Source organism: Phodopus roborovskii, unplaced genomic scaffold (genome assembly GCF_943737965.1).
Source record: "Phodopus roborovskii unplaced genomic scaffold, PHOROB, whole genome shotgun sequence".
NCBI classification, from domain to species: domain Eukaryota; kingdom Metazoa; phylum Chordata; class Mammalia; order Rodentia; family Cricetidae; genus Phodopus; species Phodopus roborovskii.
In genome coordinates, this window is record NW_026126611.1 from 7292940 (window position 1) to 7313542 (window position 20603).

The 20603-nt window shown below is 47.2% G+C and overlaps 1 protein-coding gene across 1 annotated transcript in view; it reads right to left on the bottom strand.

The window, feature by feature from the left end:
• Positions 1-20603, bottom strand: part of Zdhhc14 (zinc finger DHHC-type palmitoyltransferase 14) — a 204437-nt gene that overhangs the window by 79059 nt on the left and 104775 nt on the right. The window contains exon 2 of the mRNA XM_051206135.1: positions 2225-2385. Coding sequence (XP_051062092.1) covers positions 2225-2385 — 161 coding nt within the window. The remainder of the gene's footprint in view (positions 1-2224; positions 2386-20603) is intronic.

Here is a 20603-nt window from a genome sequence, read left to right on the forward strand (position 1 = left end):
CCTCTTGGTCTGTCTCTCTCATCAGTAAATCGCAAAGACGTGCCAATTTTGATCTTTTCAAAGGACTAACTTCTAGCCTCATTGCCCCCCCCCCCCCGCCGGGGTTTCCCTTTCTTCTATTTTATTGGTTTCCTCTCTAAACTTTACAAATTCCCCTGTTGCTGCACAAACACGCAAGCAAGGCATGACACCTAGCTCTCAAGCCAGTGCTCTGGCAGAGGCTCCTGCAGTGGCCGGGAGGGTCACAGCACACACCGTGTCAACTTTTCAGAGTTCGCATGAGGCAGAGGATTTTCCAGAGGCATGCTGACTGCGGCGGCGGCCCAGACTCCAAAGGCAGCCTTCTCCTGAAGAGACTTGGCCCTAGCTTCTCCCCTCCTTAGGGAAACAAGGAATGAGAGGGGACGAGGGCAGGAACTCAGAGGCCTGGGTCCAGCTCCCTACTACCTCTTACTGAAGCCCCTCTTTGCGGGGGACACACTCCCCTCATTTCTAAAAGAGAGCAAGAATAGCTTTATCTTCACAGTCACTTAGCTGCGAGGAAAGTCCCATGATAGCCACTACCATGCTTACACATGACCGAAGTGCTAGAGCACAGATGGTTTTCAGTGTGTCTGTCCCAAGACTCAGCGGCCAGAGAGGGGATGCTCTCCCCACTGCTACCCCTTTCTTCTCAGACTCAGAAAGAAGCAGGACAGCGGGTGGCATCCCAGTCTCCACCGATGCCCTCCTTCACATCGCGGGGGCGAAGGGAGGGGCAGAGGCTGAGACAAGGACACAGCTCTGCTTTGTCCGTGGGGCACGTAAGAGCATTTCTAGCCCTGGCTACACCTGCACCTGGGCAGCCATAGCAAAGGGGTATCTCTGCGGCTTGGGCAGAGGCTGCAAAGGGAACCAGGAGAGAAATTCCCGCTGGGTGGCTTTCTCGGGCCTCTTCTGTACGTTCACTTTGAGTCCCAGCTGCCTCTTCTATCAGACTTACTGGCGGGGCACAGCAAAGCTACCCATCCACAAGGCACACCGTTGACAGCACTTAACATATCAAGACAAGGTTCAAACTTTTAAAGTTTGTTGTGACAGACCTTAGGGTCTGTTTAAGTCTTTCAAACTAGACTGCTGTAAACTTTAGCTTCAGGCTTTACTTAAAATAAAGCTATTCATTTTAGCACACGCCGCCGGTACATACTGCAGTGGTGTGTAAACGGAAGAAATCCTGGGGCCTAGTCCGAATAAGCCAGACAGTCTAAGATGTAACTTTGCCTTGTATGGTGTTTTAATATTGATCATCAACCTGACCAGGATCTAGACCAGCCTGTCTATGACAGTGGTTCTCAACCTTCCTAACGCTGCCGCCTTTTAATACAGTTTCCTCGTGTCATGGTGACCCCCAAGCATGAGATTATTTTCATTGCTACTTCAGAACTGAAATTTTACTGCTGTTATGAATCATAATATAAATATCTGTGCTTCCCAATGGTCTTAGGCGACCCCTGTGAAAGGGTCATTTAATCCCAAAGGGTCAAGAACCACTGCTCTATAAGGAAGCTTCTAGGGTAGACTAATTGTGGTGGAAACCCACGTTATCACTGCATGGTGCTGTTGTGTGGGCTGGGGATTAGCACTGAGTGGATAGGGGGATGTGAGTTGGACACCGGTATTCATTTCCTGATAGCAGATACAATATAACCAGCTGCCTCTGGCTCCTGCCGCCATACTTTCCCTACCATGAGGGATGTACCCTCAATCAGCGAGCCAATACAAGCTCCTCTTTTAAATCCCTTTGCCAGATATTTTGTTGCAACACCGTGAAAAGTACCAATATACTTGTCTTTTGTCATGGGAATTAGGGAAGCTGCCATGGGGTGGGGGGTGGGGGGGGGAGCATAGGAGAGAAACAGCCTCAACCTCTGAGGTTCTGGACCAGCGCAGGATTGGATGCTTGAGTTTTCGAGAAACATCGGGAACCCTTGCTCACTGGGGGGCCTTCTTGCTTGCTGCCACTGCCCCTGCCTCAGCTCTGCAGCATCCCCAGTCTTATCTCGACCACTTCACATCCCAACCTTCTACTCGGGTCATCTCTTACCGGTCTCCTTCCTTCCTTCCCGGTCACTTTTCATGCCAGCCAGCACCCTGCCCTCTGCACGAACCCCCCAGCCTGTCCCCCCACTTTGGGGCCAGCACTGGTGGGGAGTGACCACAGGCTAAAGCAGAGCTTCAGCGTTACCTATTTGCCTTTCCAGATCTGCGGCTTCATCAGGAGTGGCTCGAGGGAGGACACCCGGGTCACTGAAGCTGGTCCGAAGCAGGGTCCCCATCACAAAGAAGAACAAGATTCCGCCGACCACGGGGATGGCGGGGGTGATGTTCACAGCGAGGTATGGACAGCTGCCAGCAGGTTGCAGAGAAAGAGAGAGAGAGAGATAAGAAAGGATTGCAATGTTAGGATCCACGGTCATAGTTCCGACCTCCCAAGAAGCAAAAGTTTACGTAGATGAGCGAGACAGATTTCTATTACAACTCAGCTGGGCTGGGGAATGTGGCTCAGTGTAGGGTGCTTGTCCAGCAACTTCCAGAACTTGAGCTCAGATCACCAGAATCCATAGAAAACCTCATGTCTGTAATCCCAGAGATCCAATGGAGAGAAGGGAGCCCGAGGCAGCGGTCTTCTCAGAAGCCTAGTAGTCAGCTACCCTGGCGTATTCCATCCTGAACAAATAAAGAGGCCCTCATCTCAAATAAGGCAGACAGTGAGGGGCAAAAGCCCAAGCCATTCTCTAACCCCAACTTGTGAGATGTAATGTGCATACCAATGCTCACACAGACATACTCCCACACAAAAGATGAATTTAAATTTTAAAACAGAAAATGTAGGCTGGGCACGATGATGGACACCTTTAATGCCTACAGAAGCAGGGCAGAAGCAGGGCAGAAGCAGGCGGATCTCTATGAAGTCAAGGCCAGTCTGGTCTATAGAATGAGATCCAGGACAGCCAGGGCTATACAGAGAAACCCTTTCTCGAAAACCAAAAACCAAAAACCCAAAACCAAAAAAAAAAAAAAAAAACAAAACCAAACCAAAACAACAACAACAACAACAAAACAAAACAAAAAACAGGGGGGGGGTAATCTGCAGTCTTCAGTGTTCTTTGTGACAACCCTCCCCCTATGTACTGACCATGACAATCTGACAATCCAAGCTCCACAAGAGAAATGTTGGCAGAACAGAAAATAATTCTGCTTATACAATCGATCTAAAATGTCTGCAGCTTGAACAAATAAATACACACAAGCCCTTTGCATTGCAAACACTTGTCAGCCCAAAGCCCCCAACCATCTCTGGAACTACAGATGATGATGTCAATACAGAGACACCTCGATTTGACCCACCTGGGTCAGATCACCCAGGAACTTTCTGCCAGCAAAGCATTCACTTGCAAACACCAAGGAATCATTTGTCAACACTGTGGGGGCAATTTGTCCAAAGGAGGGTGATAAGGCATAGAAAAGGACTTGCAGCGGAGTTTCTCAAGAGCAGGAGAAGGTAATCACTGGCTGAGCCACACTAATCCCAGGCTTTCCCAGAAAGCACCAGGACCCACCAATCCCAGGCTTTCCCAGAAAGCACCAGGACCCACCAATCCCAGGCTTTCCCAGAAAGCACCAGGACCCACCAATCCCAGGCTTTCCCAGAAAGCACGGGACCCACCAATCCCAGGCTTTCTCAGAAAGCACCGACTTTCCCAGAAAGCACTGGGAGCCACCAATCCTGAGCTTTCCCCGCATGCTATTTTTGTTCTGTTTGTTTTTAAGAGATGGGGTCTTCCTTGGTTCCCCAATCTGGACTCTCCACCCTGGGTTCAAGTCATCCTCCTGTTGCAGCTTTCCAAGTAGCTGGACCAACAGCTGTTTACCGCTAGCCACCCTTAATTGTGTGAAATCCTGTTTACTGCCGGTGGACAGAGGAGCGTGTGCCGCAGGGACTGTGGGAACAGAAGAGGAACGACTTTGGCAAACGAAAGTTTGTGCTGGGACCTGACACCTGACCCTTGGCCTCATATTTTGGTGTGGTGGGGCTGGGTAGGTCCAAGCATTCTGTCATGGTGTCTTGGCACCACAGACGTGGTGATGGGACATACAGCAAAGAGTTAGCCTGGAACTTAGTGAAGGGTGAGGTCTGCCATGGCTATCATTGGTCTCTTGTGGCTACGTTAATTGTTGTCATGGGTGTGGAAGAAGACACATGGCACCAGGATCGCAGTGTCCAGGATGGAGTTGAGGGAAGGGGACGGGGAGGGGGAGGGAGAGGGGGAGAGGTGCTCCTAGCTTGTCTTCAGAAGCAGAAGTCTTGACCTACTGTTCCAGTAAAGAACAGAAGCCAGACAAGAAGGAGGTGAGCCTTGCTCAGATGTGGGAAGTGGATGGGGGTGTGGCTCCCATCTGGGCAGGAGCACTCTGCTGTGTACATGTCTCTCTCTGGTGGGATGCCCAGAGGGTATTGCTAAGATTGCTCTCAAGGGCCACATGACAGGAACCCCTTTGCTGAAGGAGTACAGGCCTTTCAGAATCTTCTGCCATGAAGAAGCCCAGAAACTCCCCACAACTTTAAGAAGGTGGTAGGGTGGTCCCAGAGTGGTCAGGGACTGAGTCCTTGCTGGCCATATGGACTCGTCTCTAACCTGACTAGACAGACACAACACCAGAGCATTTCCAGTGCTTTTGTGACCACGCCCACCAACTCCACTGCAGAAACAGAGCAAAGCAAAACTTTGTGTCAGTACAGTGCTACAAAATAGCAGTGAGTGCTTGGTGAAAACTGTCCTTTTGCATCAGAGTCTGTGTGACCAAGGGCAGTGCTCAGTTCCCTTGGGAAGTTCCTGAAGCTCCTTTATCAATGCTGCAGGACCTGCACCTCTAGACAATGGCATCTGTGCCAGAGAGACAACTTCAAGCTGACGTTTGGAGGAAGTAGAGAGCATCTATAGTCTTTCTGGTAATGATCAGCCGTAGCAGATTCTGCCTTTGATTGTGACTGTGAATGTAGACTGCCATGAGGAAGGAGCCAGGGTGGGCAGCTTGCCAACCCTGCAGCCACTGGCAGTACTGGTTCAACAGCCAAAGAGCTATGAGCAGCACAGAGATTCTCAGTCCAGGCTCAGACTGCTTGGAAACAAACGGCTCCATCACATTCTGAGCAGCAGTGCCCTAAGCTTCCGCACTGAACACCATCTGCGATGCGAAGACTCCGCCCCCGAGGTCCTGGATTTCATACAAGATGATGATGATACAGCTGCCAGAGACACAAACACCAAATGGAAGCCTATTTCTGTCTCCGGAATTGTGATCTACCTACAGGCCAGGGCAGGACAGCAAACAGGAGATGGACATCGTCGTCATCATAAAGTTCAATTGGGAAGTGACAGGAGGAGGGGAAAAAGACTCTAAAAGCATGCATTGTTTCCTTTAACATAGAAATTAGCTAATTTGGCACCAGACAAAACAAATGCTAAAAACGATGAGATGCCCTCACAGCATGCCCCTCCCGTCATGGACAGCAGCACGTGCTGTCTTACTCTGCATACAATGATTAAATCGTTGTGTATAAAGTGTCACTGTGTACACTGTGGGGAAGGAAACACCATCAGGAATAGGTAGAAGGCTGTAGCACTGCCAAAGTATTATAAAGCTCTTTTTCAGTTCTAATAGCAATCTTAATAAATATCCAGGGAAAATATTTGTGTGTGTTTTGATGTTTACACATGAAAATTGGAACCATCTCTTGTGTGTCATGGTATCTGAGACCATGAAATCAGAAGATTTTTATGATTAAAAGTACAAAGCCAGGGGCTGGGGAGATAGTTCCAGTATGTGAGGACCTGAGGTTGGATTTCCCCAAATTAAATGTAGCAGTAACACATATCTCTAATCCCAGTAATCCCAAGGTGAGGTGGATGGTAGAGACAGAAGGAGCCCCACCCGTAAACCTATTCTGGCATAGGATAATGGACCTTGTCCCCAACAAAGTAGAAAGTGAGAACCAGTACTTGAGATTGTCCTTTGACCTTCACGTCCACACCGTGGATAGCACGAACATGCCAGCATTCATGTACACACATCTTATACACACACAGATAAAATTATTCTATATAGTACTCATATACATATATGTATACATCATACCCATAGAGATAAAATGATTCTCTTTACAGCAAGGTGTGAAATTATCTTTGCCACTGGCTACTAACATCATGGAATCGTTGATTCTTAGATTTTTGTTAGAGGTTGACTCAATAGGGATTGCATTTGACATATAGATAATTCCTTGAACAAAAAAATTTAGTTTCTTAAACATTTCAAACATGAGACCTGGATTTCATTACTGAACAGCAAGGTCCCTTTTTCCCCTATAAGTCTTTGAGAGATTAACCTTGCTTAAGAGAAACAAAACAAAACAAGATGTTAACAAGGTACAGCAGAAATATTACAACCATGTGACAAAGAATAATTTCCATATCAAAACAATCCACCTCTTAATATCTTGTCTTCAGATACACACACAGAAAGTCCCTACTCGTAAGAGCTTCTAACTCCTAACTAACAAGAAATGGACTTCATTTGATATTTCTGTTTCATTCTGTGTAGAAAAAAAAAAAACAAAAACACTGGCATAAGAACAACTGCCCTTTGAGTATGGAAAAGTGTGTGTGTGTGTGTTTATCACGCAGGGAGAGAAAGTGGCCTTACTTCACTGCTTCTAACCTCAAGTCAGCTTCCATGTTTAAAAATCACAGAGTAACTTATTCTTTCAAATATCAGCTCTTTGATCATGATGCATTTCAATAATAAGTAGTTATCTAATAAGGCAAACAATCATGAAATAACAATAATACGAACCAATGACTCACGTGTCTAAAAAATAGCAGAGCAGCTTCAAGATAGGGATGGAGGTTGCAAGGGATGCAATAAAAATGATCTTTTTTCTTTTTCATATGAGTCACCGTGAAACAAATGTATTTTCCCCCTCACAGGCAGGAACATAAGCAGGGTTTGTTTTGCGGTCTGCTGTTTAATCATAGCACTTAGAGATATGCATTTACCACCATCAGGCAAAACTAGGCACATTACTGGAGACAAATAGAGAAAAGTGGATTCAGAACTAACATCCAAACTGTTTTAGAAACAAATAGGTGTGTGTGTGTGTGTGTGTGTGTGTGTGTGTGTGTGGTGTTATTTCTCTGTGTGCATGTAGGTTTGTGTCTTCCAATGAATTTGAAGCTCACTGATTGGCTGGACTGGCTGGCCAGTGAACCACAGAGGTCCTCTTGTTTTCCACTATACACCTAATGCTAGGGTTAAAAACATGTATAGAATGGCTGGCTTTTATGTGGGTATTTGAACTCAGGTGAAATGAGCACTTTTACCAACCGAGCCATCTCCCCAGATCCCCAGTAGATAGTTCTGTAAAGTTCCCAACGTTTCCCTGAGACGCAGGTTCTGTGACAGTCCATTTTCACGAGTTAGACTGACTATTCTAGATGCAGAAGGAGGACGTTTAAATAAGTGGACCCAGGGAACAAGGGAGGAAAATGCAAACACAGATAGTTAGGAGAGCTCAAAGCCAGAGAGAAGCGTGGTAGTGAACTCTGCATCTGTATAGTGGGCTACACAGACTCACCAGTATTACCAAAGTGCTGAGCCGGCTGGGCACACTGCTTTGCCCTCAAGGCGCCCGGTCAGCAGAAGGAATTGGCAGTATGGTGATAGCCTGGTGCTGTGTTCCAGAGAGACCTTCCCATGGCCGAGGCAGACCTTTGGGATGTTTTTCTTGCTCTAGACTAAATTCTATGCTCGGTCACTTCCAGCTCTCTCTGACAGGTAAAAGCACATCGCCCCCACTTCCATTTTGGCTCAAGGGAAAATCGGCCATGGCTTGGGAGTTTTACTTCCTACTGACTGAAAGAGCTATTTTACATTTATTGAGGCAACCGTGTAAAAGTCATGCACCACTGTTGTGTGTACATTTGGAATCAGGGTAGTCTCACACCATCTTATACTTGGAGTCTGACCCTTCTCAATCTGGCTGCCCTGTGGCATCAGGGTCTGAGTCTTCCTGCCTGTATGTTCTGCCCAGCAGGGCTGCCTTGAGGTGGCGCTGCTCCGAACTGAATGCAAGGGCTCCTAGAGGCCAGCAAACCAGCTGACTCCTGCCATCCCTTGGCTGCATCCTCAACTCCAGTCCCTTATCCACTGTTCTTTATTACTCCTTTGGATTTTTAAGGCACGGCAGACCTGCCTTTTCTCGAGGTATCCATTTCTGTATGCTTCCCCTTTTCCCAGATAACCATGGCCTCCTCCAAGCCTTTGCTCAAGCACAACCTTCAATAGCACCTTCTCCAACTATGCCGCTGCACAAAACTGTAAAATCACAGCTCTATCCTGGTCAGCACATCCTTGTACCCTGGCCCCTCTCAGGATTTCTTTTCCCCATAATGCTTGTCTCTGAATGACATGCCATCTGTCCCGGCTTTCTTATTATCAGATCCCTCCCAGAAAGCACTTAGGGCAATGTGGAATTTCCTCTGCTTGGTTCATAGATGTATGTAAGCCCCGGGCCCAGAGTCCAGGCTAGCATTGTAGTAACTCTTCAATAAATATTTATGAAGGGGTCAAGATAGGGTCAAGATGTTTCAAACACACATTCTTAACCCTAAAGGGGAGAATATGCCCTAAAGCAATTCTACATTCTCCAAGGCCTAAGTGTGATTTTTGTGCCTAACTGAAGCACAGATTATTTCTGTAGAGGACAAACATTATTAAAAAATAAGCTGCATAAATGCTGGTTGGGTAAAATAAAATTCTTGAAATATTAAAATATTCCCAGGCCTTTAAAGAACTCAACCATCGATAAAGAAAATGCTTGTGATGATGAATATGATAAAAATACATCATACGTATGTATGGAATAGCCAAAGAATAAACAAAACTACTATATTAAAAAACAAAAATGCATAGTCTCATTTGGGTCAGAACCTCCAAGGCCTGAGGACTTTTGTGAGAGAGCTGCACTAACCTGCTTAGACTTCCCTGTATTTTGTGATGTGGAGGACCATCTTTCTGAGCAACCAAAACCAAAGTCATCTCCCATCTAACCTATATGCTCTTTCTTACAGGAAGTGACTAGAAGTTGTTGTTTCTATTATTATACTTTGCTGGCCTTGTTGGTCTCTGCATTAAACTGGACAGGCGCTGTAATACTTTACTGTTAGAGACATGGACAACTATGCCTGGCACCCTTATTTCCTGGTAGGAAGGAAGGGGGAGAAGGCAGAGAGAGGAGGAGGAAGGGAGGAACAGATGGATGGAAGGAGGAAGGGACGGAGGAGGGGGAGGTAGTTGAGGATATGAACACACTAGACCCAGACTCTATTTCCCCAACTTTTGCAGGGAGCTGAGTTGGGGATTCAGGGATGGCAAGGTAGGAAGGAGGCCTCCAGACAGAAGGGGTAAGAAGCTATGCTACTCAAGTCTCCCAGCACTGGCAATGTAATGGGGTTGAATCGGAGTGAATGCTGACGGTTTTATTGATGAGCATCATTGGGGAGCAAACTGTTCAACTCTGGGACATTTCCAGTCCAGTACAAATTAGTTTAACTACTGTATGTTCCAGAAAACCCTTTGAGAAGAACAATGGCCCCAGCACAAAGCTAATAAGACACACCAAGGACAGCAGGTCCCCGCTGTGCTGGGATGTGGCTGGGCCCTATGTGGTGCTGCTGATACTATGTAGGATGTAGCTGTTGCTCATGTGGCCTGATTCCTCCTCCCACACAGACACTGACGTCCAACCCTCAGCTCTCAGGAGTCTCACGCTAGGACTTCCATTGCTTGCCCTGGTGGGTTAAAGTGTCAAACACAGCTTCCCAACCAAATGAAGTTTCTTCCGAGCAACATGGGATCCCTGTCCTCTGCCTGTGTCCTACCATGCTCGCCAGGTCTCTACCTAAGCAGTTCAAAGTGCCACTCAGTGCTTCATTCATCTCTTCCTGCCCATTCGCCACACATGTACTTCCTGCCAACAAGCTGGACTCGGTGCCAGTGAGACTGAGACCCATGCATGTTCCTCGTGCTCGGGTGGCTCACACCACAAGAGGACGGAAAGGTGCTAGGTGTCTTAGTTAGGGTGTCTACACCATGGCCATGGCAACTCTTATAACTGGGTTCACTTGCGTACAGTTTCAGAGGCCCAGTGCGTTATCATCACGGCAGGGAGTGTGGCAGCATATGTGGTGCTGGCTACGTCTTGCTCAGAAGGCAACAAGAAGTGGACCGACTCACTGGGCGTGGCTTGAGCATATGAGACCTCAAATCCCAGCCCCTCAGGGACGCACTCCCCCCAACAAGGCCATACCTTCTACAATAAAGCCACACCGCCTTATAGTGCCCCTCCCTGTGAGATTATGGAGGCCCAGTTCCATTCGAATTACCACATTACACTCCATAAACTTGTAACAATTTAAATAATGCAAATGCAACGATATCATAATGCAAAATACATTTAGTCCAACTTCAAAAGTCCCCAGAGTGCATCATAGTCTCAACAATGTTTAGAAGTCCAAAATTCAAAGCTCATCTAATATTCATGGAATCTCTTAACTGTAACCCCCTATAAAATCAAAATAAAAAGTCAGGTTACAAAGTTCCAACATATAATGGCACAGGATATACATTACCATCCCAAAACATAAGGAAGGGAGCAGAGTGAGAAATTCTGGCCCAAAGCAAGACTGAAAACCAGCCGGGCAAACCCAAACTGCATTTCCATGTCTGATGTTGAAATAGCCTTCGCATCACCAACTCCTGTCAGCCTTGTTGACTGCGACACACTTCTTTCTCTTGGGCTGGCTCCACTTCCTGTTAGCAGCTCTCCTCAGCAGGTATCCCACAGCTCAGGCATCTCTAACATCTTGGGGTCTCTGAGGCAATCCAGGCATCACCGTCACAGCTTCACACAATGAGCTCTCTGGGTCCCATTCAGGGACACCCCTGACACATGCCTGGCCTCATCAGCTCCTTAGTCACAGGGGCAAATTCCATAACCTGTTTCTTCTTCTATCCTTAACTCTGAAGCCAGAACTGCATGGCTGAAGCTGCCAAGTCCTGATACTTCCTGGGGCTGGAACATGGCTCCCTTCTTCAATTACATCTTCACCAGATTACTGTTTTCCATGATTTCCTTCTGTCACCGCCTAAGCTTGATTTTCCTGGATCTTGCTCTGTAGACCAGGCTGACTTCACATTCAGAGATCTGCCAGCCTCTGCCTCCCAGGTGCTGGGATCAAAGGTTTGTGCCTTCACACCCACTAATAACCACGCAACAGGGTCTATACTAGGCTGTGTTGAGATTTCCTCTGCCAGTGGAATCAATCTAAAACTCTTCCCCTTAGCAGACTCTTCAAGCAAGGGCAAAAAGCAGCCACATTCTTCACCAAAATATTCTTCACCAAGAATGATTTCTAGGCAACTTACTAAAATTCTTCTCCTCTGAAACCTGAAATCATCACTGTCATCCATACTCCTTCTAGTATGACCCATTAAGCAGTGCTTAAAGCATTTTACTGCTTTCCCAACCCAAAGTCCAAATTCCAAAGTCCAAAGTCAAAGTACCAACTTCTGACTTAGGGTTTCTATTGCTGCGAAGAGACACCATGACCACAGCAACTCTTACAAAGAAAACACTTAACTGGGGTAGCTGCTTACATTTTCAGAGGTTCAGTCCACCATCATCATGGCAGGGAGCATGGTGGCAAGCAGGCAGGCATGGTGCTGGCTACATCTTGAGCAGAAGGCAACAGGAAGTGAGCTGAATGTCACACTGAGGGATGCTTGAGCAAAAGAGACCTCAAAGCCCGCCCCCACAGTAACACACTTCCTCCAACAAGGTCACACCTACTTCAACAAGGCCACACCTCCCATGACTGCTATTCCCTTTGGGCCCATTTTCTTTCAAGCAAAGCACACTAAGTCAGTATTAGTAAGTGTTCTCTGAAGGAATAGGACTCAAGTATTCCCCAATTGGCTCTAATAGCTGTGTCTTCAATGGGTCATTCTGATGGGAGATGTCATTCTGTAAATATGTTTCTCATACTGGTTAATGAATAAAGCACTGTTGGCCAATAGGAAAGCAAGACAGGCGGGACTAGGAGACAAGGAGGAAAGAGGAAGTAGTAAGGAGCCAAGATGGAGAGACGAGAGAGAACAGAACTGCCGGCCTTCTCTCTCTGGTAAGATGAGACCACATGGAGATTAGTAGAAATGAGTTAATATTTAAGACAGAGCTAGCCAATAAGAAACAAGTAACTGGCCAACAGCATTATATCAAATACAGAGTCTTGGTGTGTTATTTGGGGCTGGCGCGGCAGCCGGACCAGACCAGCGGCGGGAGGAAAAAAACCTTACTCCTTACATCATTCTACCATTCTATCAGACTAGCTGCTTCAGGGTGGTGGGAAGCATGATAAGACCAGAGAATTCTATGAATGTAGGCCCAGTGTCACAATTCTCTGGCTGTGAAGTGATGGTGGACAAGACATTCTGTACAGACAGTAATTCTAGTACAAACATTATACTCTAGGAAGGCAAGTCCATAACCAGAATTGGAATTTATCCGGGTGAGGATAGATCCCAGATCCAGGCTCACGACAACTGTGAGTCAATGTGTACTCAGTGTCTCACACTCTTGCTACCAGACAGGCACTCTGCCACCTCAGCTAAATTAAACTTAGTGGAATGTGCTGAGTCCATGTGACACCCACAGCCCCTACTGTGGATGCTGAGTGGCATTACAACACTAAGGGTATCAGCCAAAGCAGCCATGAGAGAAGCTATGCACACACAGCTTCTGCTGGTGGCTCTGTCCTCTCCCCAAAGATCTCTGACTCAAGTGACACATTTAAGCCATTTGTCTGGTGGGGGGAAGGGACCCCTTTCTGACTAAGGGGGGGGGAGGAAGGACCAAGTGTATACTTCCTTCCCTTTTTACAGCAGTTCCCTGAGATTGATGAGGAATTAGATCATGATTCACACCTTCATCACAGGTGTGTGGGAGTTAGATAAAGCAGCCATTTCAACCACCAGTTTACAAAACGATGTATTCAACAGTGGAGGCTCCATAATTTATAAGACAATAAACAACATATAAATAAAAAGGCATTATGGTGTGTTCTGTCTGTCTGTCTGTCTGTCTGTCTGTCTCTCTCTCTCTCTCTCTCTCTCTCTCTCTCTCTCTCTGTGTGTGTGTGTGTGTGTGTGTGTTCACTCCTATCGGGTATGGCCTGAAGTACCCCAGATGACCCAGGTGGTCGGCTCCGGGGGACCCTGGGAATCTGAGTGTTTTAACTTAACACTGCCAAGTGCAATGCCTTATCCTTTCTTGAAGTCTTTGAACTCATGAGGAGTGATCCGGAAATACCAAATTAATGCCTTCACCACCACCACTTAGTTTTCAATTAACTGGGTCTCCCAGGGCCATTGCATCTGCTAAATTTGCATACCATTTCCTTCTGTGAATATTCTCTTTAAGTCAATACTTCTGAGATCTTTCTTTGAAAAAAAAATCACTCTCTGAAAATTTCATTTATAAAATATACGATCTTAATCTACTTCTATTTCCCCTCCAATTCCCTTCATGCTCTACCACCCCCCAACACACACAGAACATCTCCCTTCCAACTTTATGTCCTCTTTTCCTTTTTTAAAAACAGTCCACCAAGTTGAATTAGTACTGGCATATGTTTGTGGCCACCCACTGGAGCATAGGCAGCCTGCTAAGGTCACAGCACCAAGGAAGAATTACTCCTCCCCCAACAGCTATCCAAAAGAATAGGAGGAATCCTGAGGCCTGCTGAGTTGAAATTATGAATTGGTTAATTTTTAAATGGGGGTGGGGCAAAGGGAAAAAATAACAAACACTCATTCTAGGGGAGAGGGTTTCGCAGCATCTTTAACTAGAGCTCCTGGAGAGGGATTCGGGCACTGGAGACTGGCCTGGCCATCCTGATGGGTGGCTTCAAGAGAGTGTCACCCTGACCCTGAAAAGTTCAGCGAATTAAAAACTGTTGCAGGAAACACTGGAAAAGTGACTGGGACACTGCAGAATGAGACGGTGTAGGAGAGATCACACAGGAAGCCTCTCCTACTGCTAAGTCCCCATTAATCTTGGGCATGTGCCACTCTGCTGTGAAGTTGCATTCATGCACCTGCACGCTTTCCCGCTCTCTCTCTCTCTCTCTCTCTCTCTCTCTCTCTCTCTCTCTCTCTCTCACACACACACACACACACACACACACACACATTCCCCCCTCTCGACGGGGTTCTCCATGTACCAGCCTTGGCTGTCCTGGAACTCACTCTGTAAACCAGGCTGGTCTCAAATTCACAGAGATCTGCCTGCCTCTGCCTTCCGTGCTGGGACTAAGGGCATGCACCACCATCAACTAATCTCAGTTGTCAACTTCATACGATGTGGAATCACTTGGGAGATGACCGTTGAACATTGCTATGGTACAGGGTTGTCTTAATTGGGTTACGCGGGGCAGGAAGACCCGCCCAATGTGTGTGGCATTCCCTGTGCTGAGATGATGCTGGACTGTGTAGAGAGCAGACTGTGCTGAGGACCAGCCCTCATTGCCCCCTTCTTCCCGACAGATGCAAGGGGACCATCTGCTCCGAGCTCTTGCTGCTGGAACTCTCTCATCACCACGGACTCTACCTCAATGGTGAGCCAAGATGAATCCTTTCTGAAGGTGCTTTTGCCAGGTGTTTGGTCGCAGTAAAAGAAAAGTAACTGAGACGATGGCCAGTGAGTACAAGTCAACATCTTCCCGACTGGAGGGCTCTGGGGCATCATGGTTAACACTGCGGTCATCGACTCTGCCCTTCTGGCTTGACAGTCCCTGAGTCTGGAAAGAGGGTAGGACCATTTTGAGACTAGTGTAAACACTGGGGCTGAGAGAGAGAAGAGAGAGAGAGAGAGAGGGAGAGAGAGAGAGAGAGAGAGAGAAGAGCCCCCTCATGGCACGTGGGTTAAAGGCTGGGCCAGATTCCTGAATCCTGAAGTGATTCCTATGTGACAGAGAACCACAACTCAAGGCACCATGGGAGGATGGGAAGAAGATGCTCGAAGAAGCGTCCCATCCTATCCTCAGCCTTTCCCCAAAGTTTCAAGAACCAAGAAGACTGACATTTAAGAACCTGAGTCACTGTCAAACCAGAGGACAGAGACTGGGTCCACAGAGCAAGCTGGAAGTCCACATGGTATTATGGGATGGCCTTGGACACTGGAACGAGACAGACTGGCTTCTTACCCTAACTGTCGCTCAGTGTGTAACTCGGTAGAGGCTGTTTTTGCTTTTACGAGTCCTGTCTTGTCATGGGCCAGAGAAGATAATGCAAATCCCAGTCCGTGCTGGCTCTACCTTAGTTCTGGTTTGAGAACTGATGAGTCTGGCCATCAGGAAGATCCTAGCAAAGTCATGGGTACACACCAGACCTTGTAAGACAGACTTCCTTCCTCTTAGGGAGTCAGTCTTACGCTTGGGTGGGCTTTTGATGGCTTCCCATAATCACTGTGATCTCTTGTTTGCATTAGTCAGCCCCCACCGTTGAAAGTAAAAGCTTATGTAAGTCCTGCGTTTGATTCAGAGGCCACGGGGTTGGGAAGAAGCTTAGCTCCAAAGCTGAAGAGAAAAAGGCAGGAAGCGATCGACATCTACTAGAAGAACGGGTGAATGAGGCCAGTCCAGGAAAGTTTGTATGAGAGAGTGTAGAAGGGTGGATAGGAACCAATCTGAACCGTGTAAAGGGCTCTGTATGAGTCCTCTGCTCCCTCGAGGCCACCAACAGCTCCTGATGCCCATGAACCTTTTTAAATCAAGACTATTGGGAAAGTCATGACAGGCTATCTTACTTTTGTATTGCTATGACAGAATACCTGGGAATCGACCGTTTTTTTAGAAGAGTTGCAGACTGGCCTTGAACTTAGGAGCCTCCTGCTCCAGTCTCCTGAGTGCTGGAACACCACCATGCCTGGCGGAGCTAAGGTAGTTCATTAAGGGTAGGACCATTTACCCATGATTGGAAAGTTCAAGACCCAGGGGTGCACCTGGCAAGAGGTTTCCTGGAACGTTGTGCCGTGGAAGAAGGAAGGAGCCAAAAGATAGAGGGAGGGAGGGAGAGAATGTCAAACTCAAAGCCTCGAGGCCTTTTATAACGGCCACTAATCCATACCCACTCTGGTGAGGCCTCTCTTCCCAATGCTGCTGCACAGGGGACTGTTTACAAGAGATGCTACGTGGGGGTTGGGGTACACTGGGACCGTAGCACACGCCCTGGTAGGGGGCCTGTGGAATATCTCAGTGGTTTCTGCCTCTGGCTCTTCAAAATCACCTTGAGTGAGGATAAGCCTGATGGTTTGCTCCTAATGATGATGACAGGGTATTCCCTCAGAAGGGATGTTAACATGGTTGACCAAAACTTCCAACCTATGCACTTTCTTTCACCCCCCCCCCACTTGGCCTTTTAAGGGAAGTCAGCTGTCATGACATGAGCTGCCTTATGCAGAGGCTCATGCGACAGGTTACTGCAAGTGTGACTTCTTGCCGAGAGCCTCATGAATGAGTTTACACACAGATCTTTCCCCACCCAGCCTTGGTAGTGTGCGGCTCAGGCATATTTGACTGCAGCTCTACGGGAGACCCTAATTCAGAGCACACATATTTCTGACCCAGAAATGATAAGAAACACATTTTGTGAGCCACTAAGTTCCAGGATCATTTGTTACACAGCAGGCACTTGCTTACACGCATGCATCCATCGGATACAAACTAAGTGAAATGGAATGTCCTCCCTGTAGCGATGATGGAGTCACAGAGACGTGAATGAATGGGGGACACCCTTTCCATTTATTATTTTACCTGACCAGCCCAGGAGGAGGCACGGCTTGTTCTGCATGCAGAGAATTAGGGAATCTTTGCCCATAATTATTTTGAGCTCTGCCTCTGATTACCTGAAACCATTTAAATGGCTGTGTTTATGGCAATGGTGTCATGCTTTGTTTTGTTTCTTTACAGAGTCAATGGCCAAGATGATCTGACTTGTCCATATATGTAAACATAGAAATCTACGGAAGAACTGTGTGGAGAGAAGACATGCCTTTGCACAGCCACATGGCGTGGAGGAGATGAAAACCTGGGAACCACAAAGATCTGCCTACTAAAGCTCTGCCGACAAAACCGAGGATCTAAGGGAAGTTACTAAAGTGAGTACCGCAAGAAAACCATCCCGTCCCCTTAGCATCTCCTAGGCCTCCTCCTTGCCACCTGTACTCAGGGAATCTAGCACTGGATTCCACCAGCCATCCGATGCTGCTCACCTGATGCGGGGGTCTCCACAGTGGGGTTCATGAAGCAGCTGGAGAGGCCATGTCTGAGGTCTCCCCCATCCCCAAGCTCCCATGGCACACTTAGGATGATGCACAAAAAGAACATGGATGGACCGAGAAAGCCCATTTTGGAATTCACAGCACATTTCTACACACAGTAAACCAGAGCAGGCAAACCGTACCCAGGGGGCAGGAAAAGGCCTTGGTACCAAGAAAGGAAACAGAACAGCAAATCAAAATAGCATGTGTTGATTTGCACTGACAATTGTTCCCCAGGCAGCAGAGAGTGACAGGTTCCCCCTGCTCCTGTCAAACGGGAGGGAGGGTCCAGAGAACAGAGCTACTGTCCTGGAAGTCTGGTCAGCCATAAGGGCCAGGAGAGGGGCAAGGAAGAGGGATCAGGAAGAGAAGGGAGTGGATCTGTAAGGAGCTCGTAAAGGAAGTAGGCTTTTAAAACCATAGACAACTTCTACATTACTTCTAAATTCATAATCTAGTATTTAAAATGGTTTGTTTGGGTAAGCCTCTTAGGAGGCTAGAGAAGGCACAAATTCTTTGAAATTCATGCCACCAAAAATTAAACTGCTGAGGAAGGGATTGAAGGAGAAGGAATGGGGGGTGGATTGGATCCAAACACATTTGCCTGCACGTATAAATATTAAATTAAAAATTACAACATAAACTAACAAATATTAAATGGTTATTTCCTTTCTTAAGCCTGCATTTCCTATATTGGTCATTTCTTCTCTCATCCTCCCTCCATCTCTCTCCCCCCTCTGTCCCCCCCCCCCCCCCCCCGCTAGCTCTGTTTTGTTTTTGTCAAAGTGTCTCAACACACATAGCCCACGCTGACTTCCAACGTAAAATCCCTTCCTTCCTTCCTTGGTCTCCCAAGGGCTGGGATTGCAGGCATGCACCATCACACATAGCTATTAATTACTTCTGTGCCATCACAAATGTGAGGAGTGGGGAGAGCCAATAAACACGATAAGCAAGATTATCCTTCCCCAACTCTTAATAGTAGAGCTTGTACGAAAACAGAGGAGACATGCTGTCAAATCCGTCAGTGACTAATTTCTCAGTCCGGCCGATGAAATGGAATCACAGATCGTCAAATGGATGTATAAAGGCCTCACACCAACGCACCGAGATGTGCGGGTTCCTCGGATGAGGCTTGCTTGGGACATAGAGACTTTTAGGCTAACCTGGATGATGCAACCATCTCAAATGTTTCCCTTTTATTTCATGGCCTTGTTTTTCAGAGCAAGCTGATCTATGACTCCAGACACCTGATCTGTTCCCTCTAGGAACCATCGCTGCTCTTTGAGTCCTCTGAGGAAAGGCATGGCTGGAGGCCAAGTTCAACCAGAGACCAGCACAGTAACCTTCCTTTCCTCTCCTCCTCACTCCCGAGTTTCACATCTCCAGGAAACACCACAGCAAAGTCTGAGAAGCGGCTATGGGCTTAATGTCCGTGCGCCACCCAATATGCTTGCATTCACAACTAACCACCAACACGAATGCATCAGCGGGAGAGGTCTCTGCAGGTGAACCGGGCTAGGACCGCATCCAAGAGTCTCCAAGGAGCTGGCTCCTCCTTCCACTGTGGGAGGACACAGTGGGAAGATGCCATCTCTGAACTGGGCAGACTCCAGACCCATTATGCTCCACAATCTCAGACTCAGCAGGGCTGTAAGATGGAAGTGCCTGCTGCTTCCAAGCTACCTGTATTGTGCTATCTAGTTACAGCAGCCCAGATGGACTAAACTTGAAGCTACCTTCTCTAAAGCCCAATTTCAGTGAAACTGCAAGCACCCCTCAGTCAGGGCTGCTTCTGGAATGCTCTGAGTTTGGAGTTACTTGGCAGTTCTATGCTGGGCGACCTTAACTTCAATCTGAGTTGTAGTGCCTGATTCCAAACCACAAAACAAGAAAGGGACCCACTCACTGTGTGGGAGTCTTTGCCTCCCTGGCTCCCTGCCCCTTGCTCCAACTGTACAAGCCATCTGTCCCCTCAAGTCACTTACAGGTCGGTAAACGTAGATCACAGGGACCGTTTACACGGATTTAAATTTCTGTGTATTTCAAAGCATTGGAGTGTAAACTTGCTAAAAGCATCATTTGATGTGCAAACGTCCAAATCTCTCTAGATTTAAATTAAAAAAATATCAAGAATCCTATAATTCAAAGAAGTCAGAAAGTAAATGCTCACAGCCTTGGCACTGGCACCCCCCCCCCCACACACACACAGTGTTGTGTATCACTGTAACGGCTCTGCTTTGACTCAGCAATCTGCACCCAACGGTTTGTTTCAGGGTCTCAGAATACCCAGACATTGTGTTGTTGCTTGAATATTTACTGCCGCTTTTGATTTAAAAGTCCTTTATGAATGAGGATAATTTATGGAAATGCTACTTATGTATTCATTAAGAGGCAGGTGCCGTAGCTAACACTGGGAAACACACCAGAAATCTTACAACTCCAGGAGATGTTAGCTATCATAAAACACTGCTATTATACGTATATTATGACACATTTCTAAGACTTTCTGCAAACAAGCAAAGGATTTTAGATTTATAATTTTGAAGGCTGCATTTACCTTCCCAGAACCTTGGGGGGGGGGACTAGTTTTAAAATATTTAAATTTTAAATAATATGAAACTGTCAGAAATCGTCTCTTGTGCAAAGCATGACAGCCAGGCATTTTCTAATTAATGCCTCCCTGCGGGACATATGCAGGGGTGGTGGGGAAGCAGGGCCTGGAAACATGAACAGCCAGAAGCCCACAGTAGCAGGGTCATGGGGGATGACAGCTGAGCCTTCCAGCAGCTTCCCCCATGGCTAGAGTTGGAAAGGGACCGGCTCCAGGCCACTGACCCAGATCAGAACAGCGTGAGACCTGCGGGCCCAATGCAGCCTGCAGGTAGATCCTGCACCACAATTACGACTGGGAATCATTCCCTGGTCTATGGTGTCCTTCTCATCCCTTCTGGGCTGAAGTGCCGCTTGTTCTAAGAAATCCTTGTGTGACAATGTCAGGCTCCTGTGGGGTGCCAGCAGTGTCCCAAGGGCCTCATTTACTCTCTGTACTTCATCAGAATTGCTGCTTTTCTTGTTTCTCCGAGTCCCTTGGGCCAGGGAACAGGTGGTTAGCCGTTTGTCCTCAGGT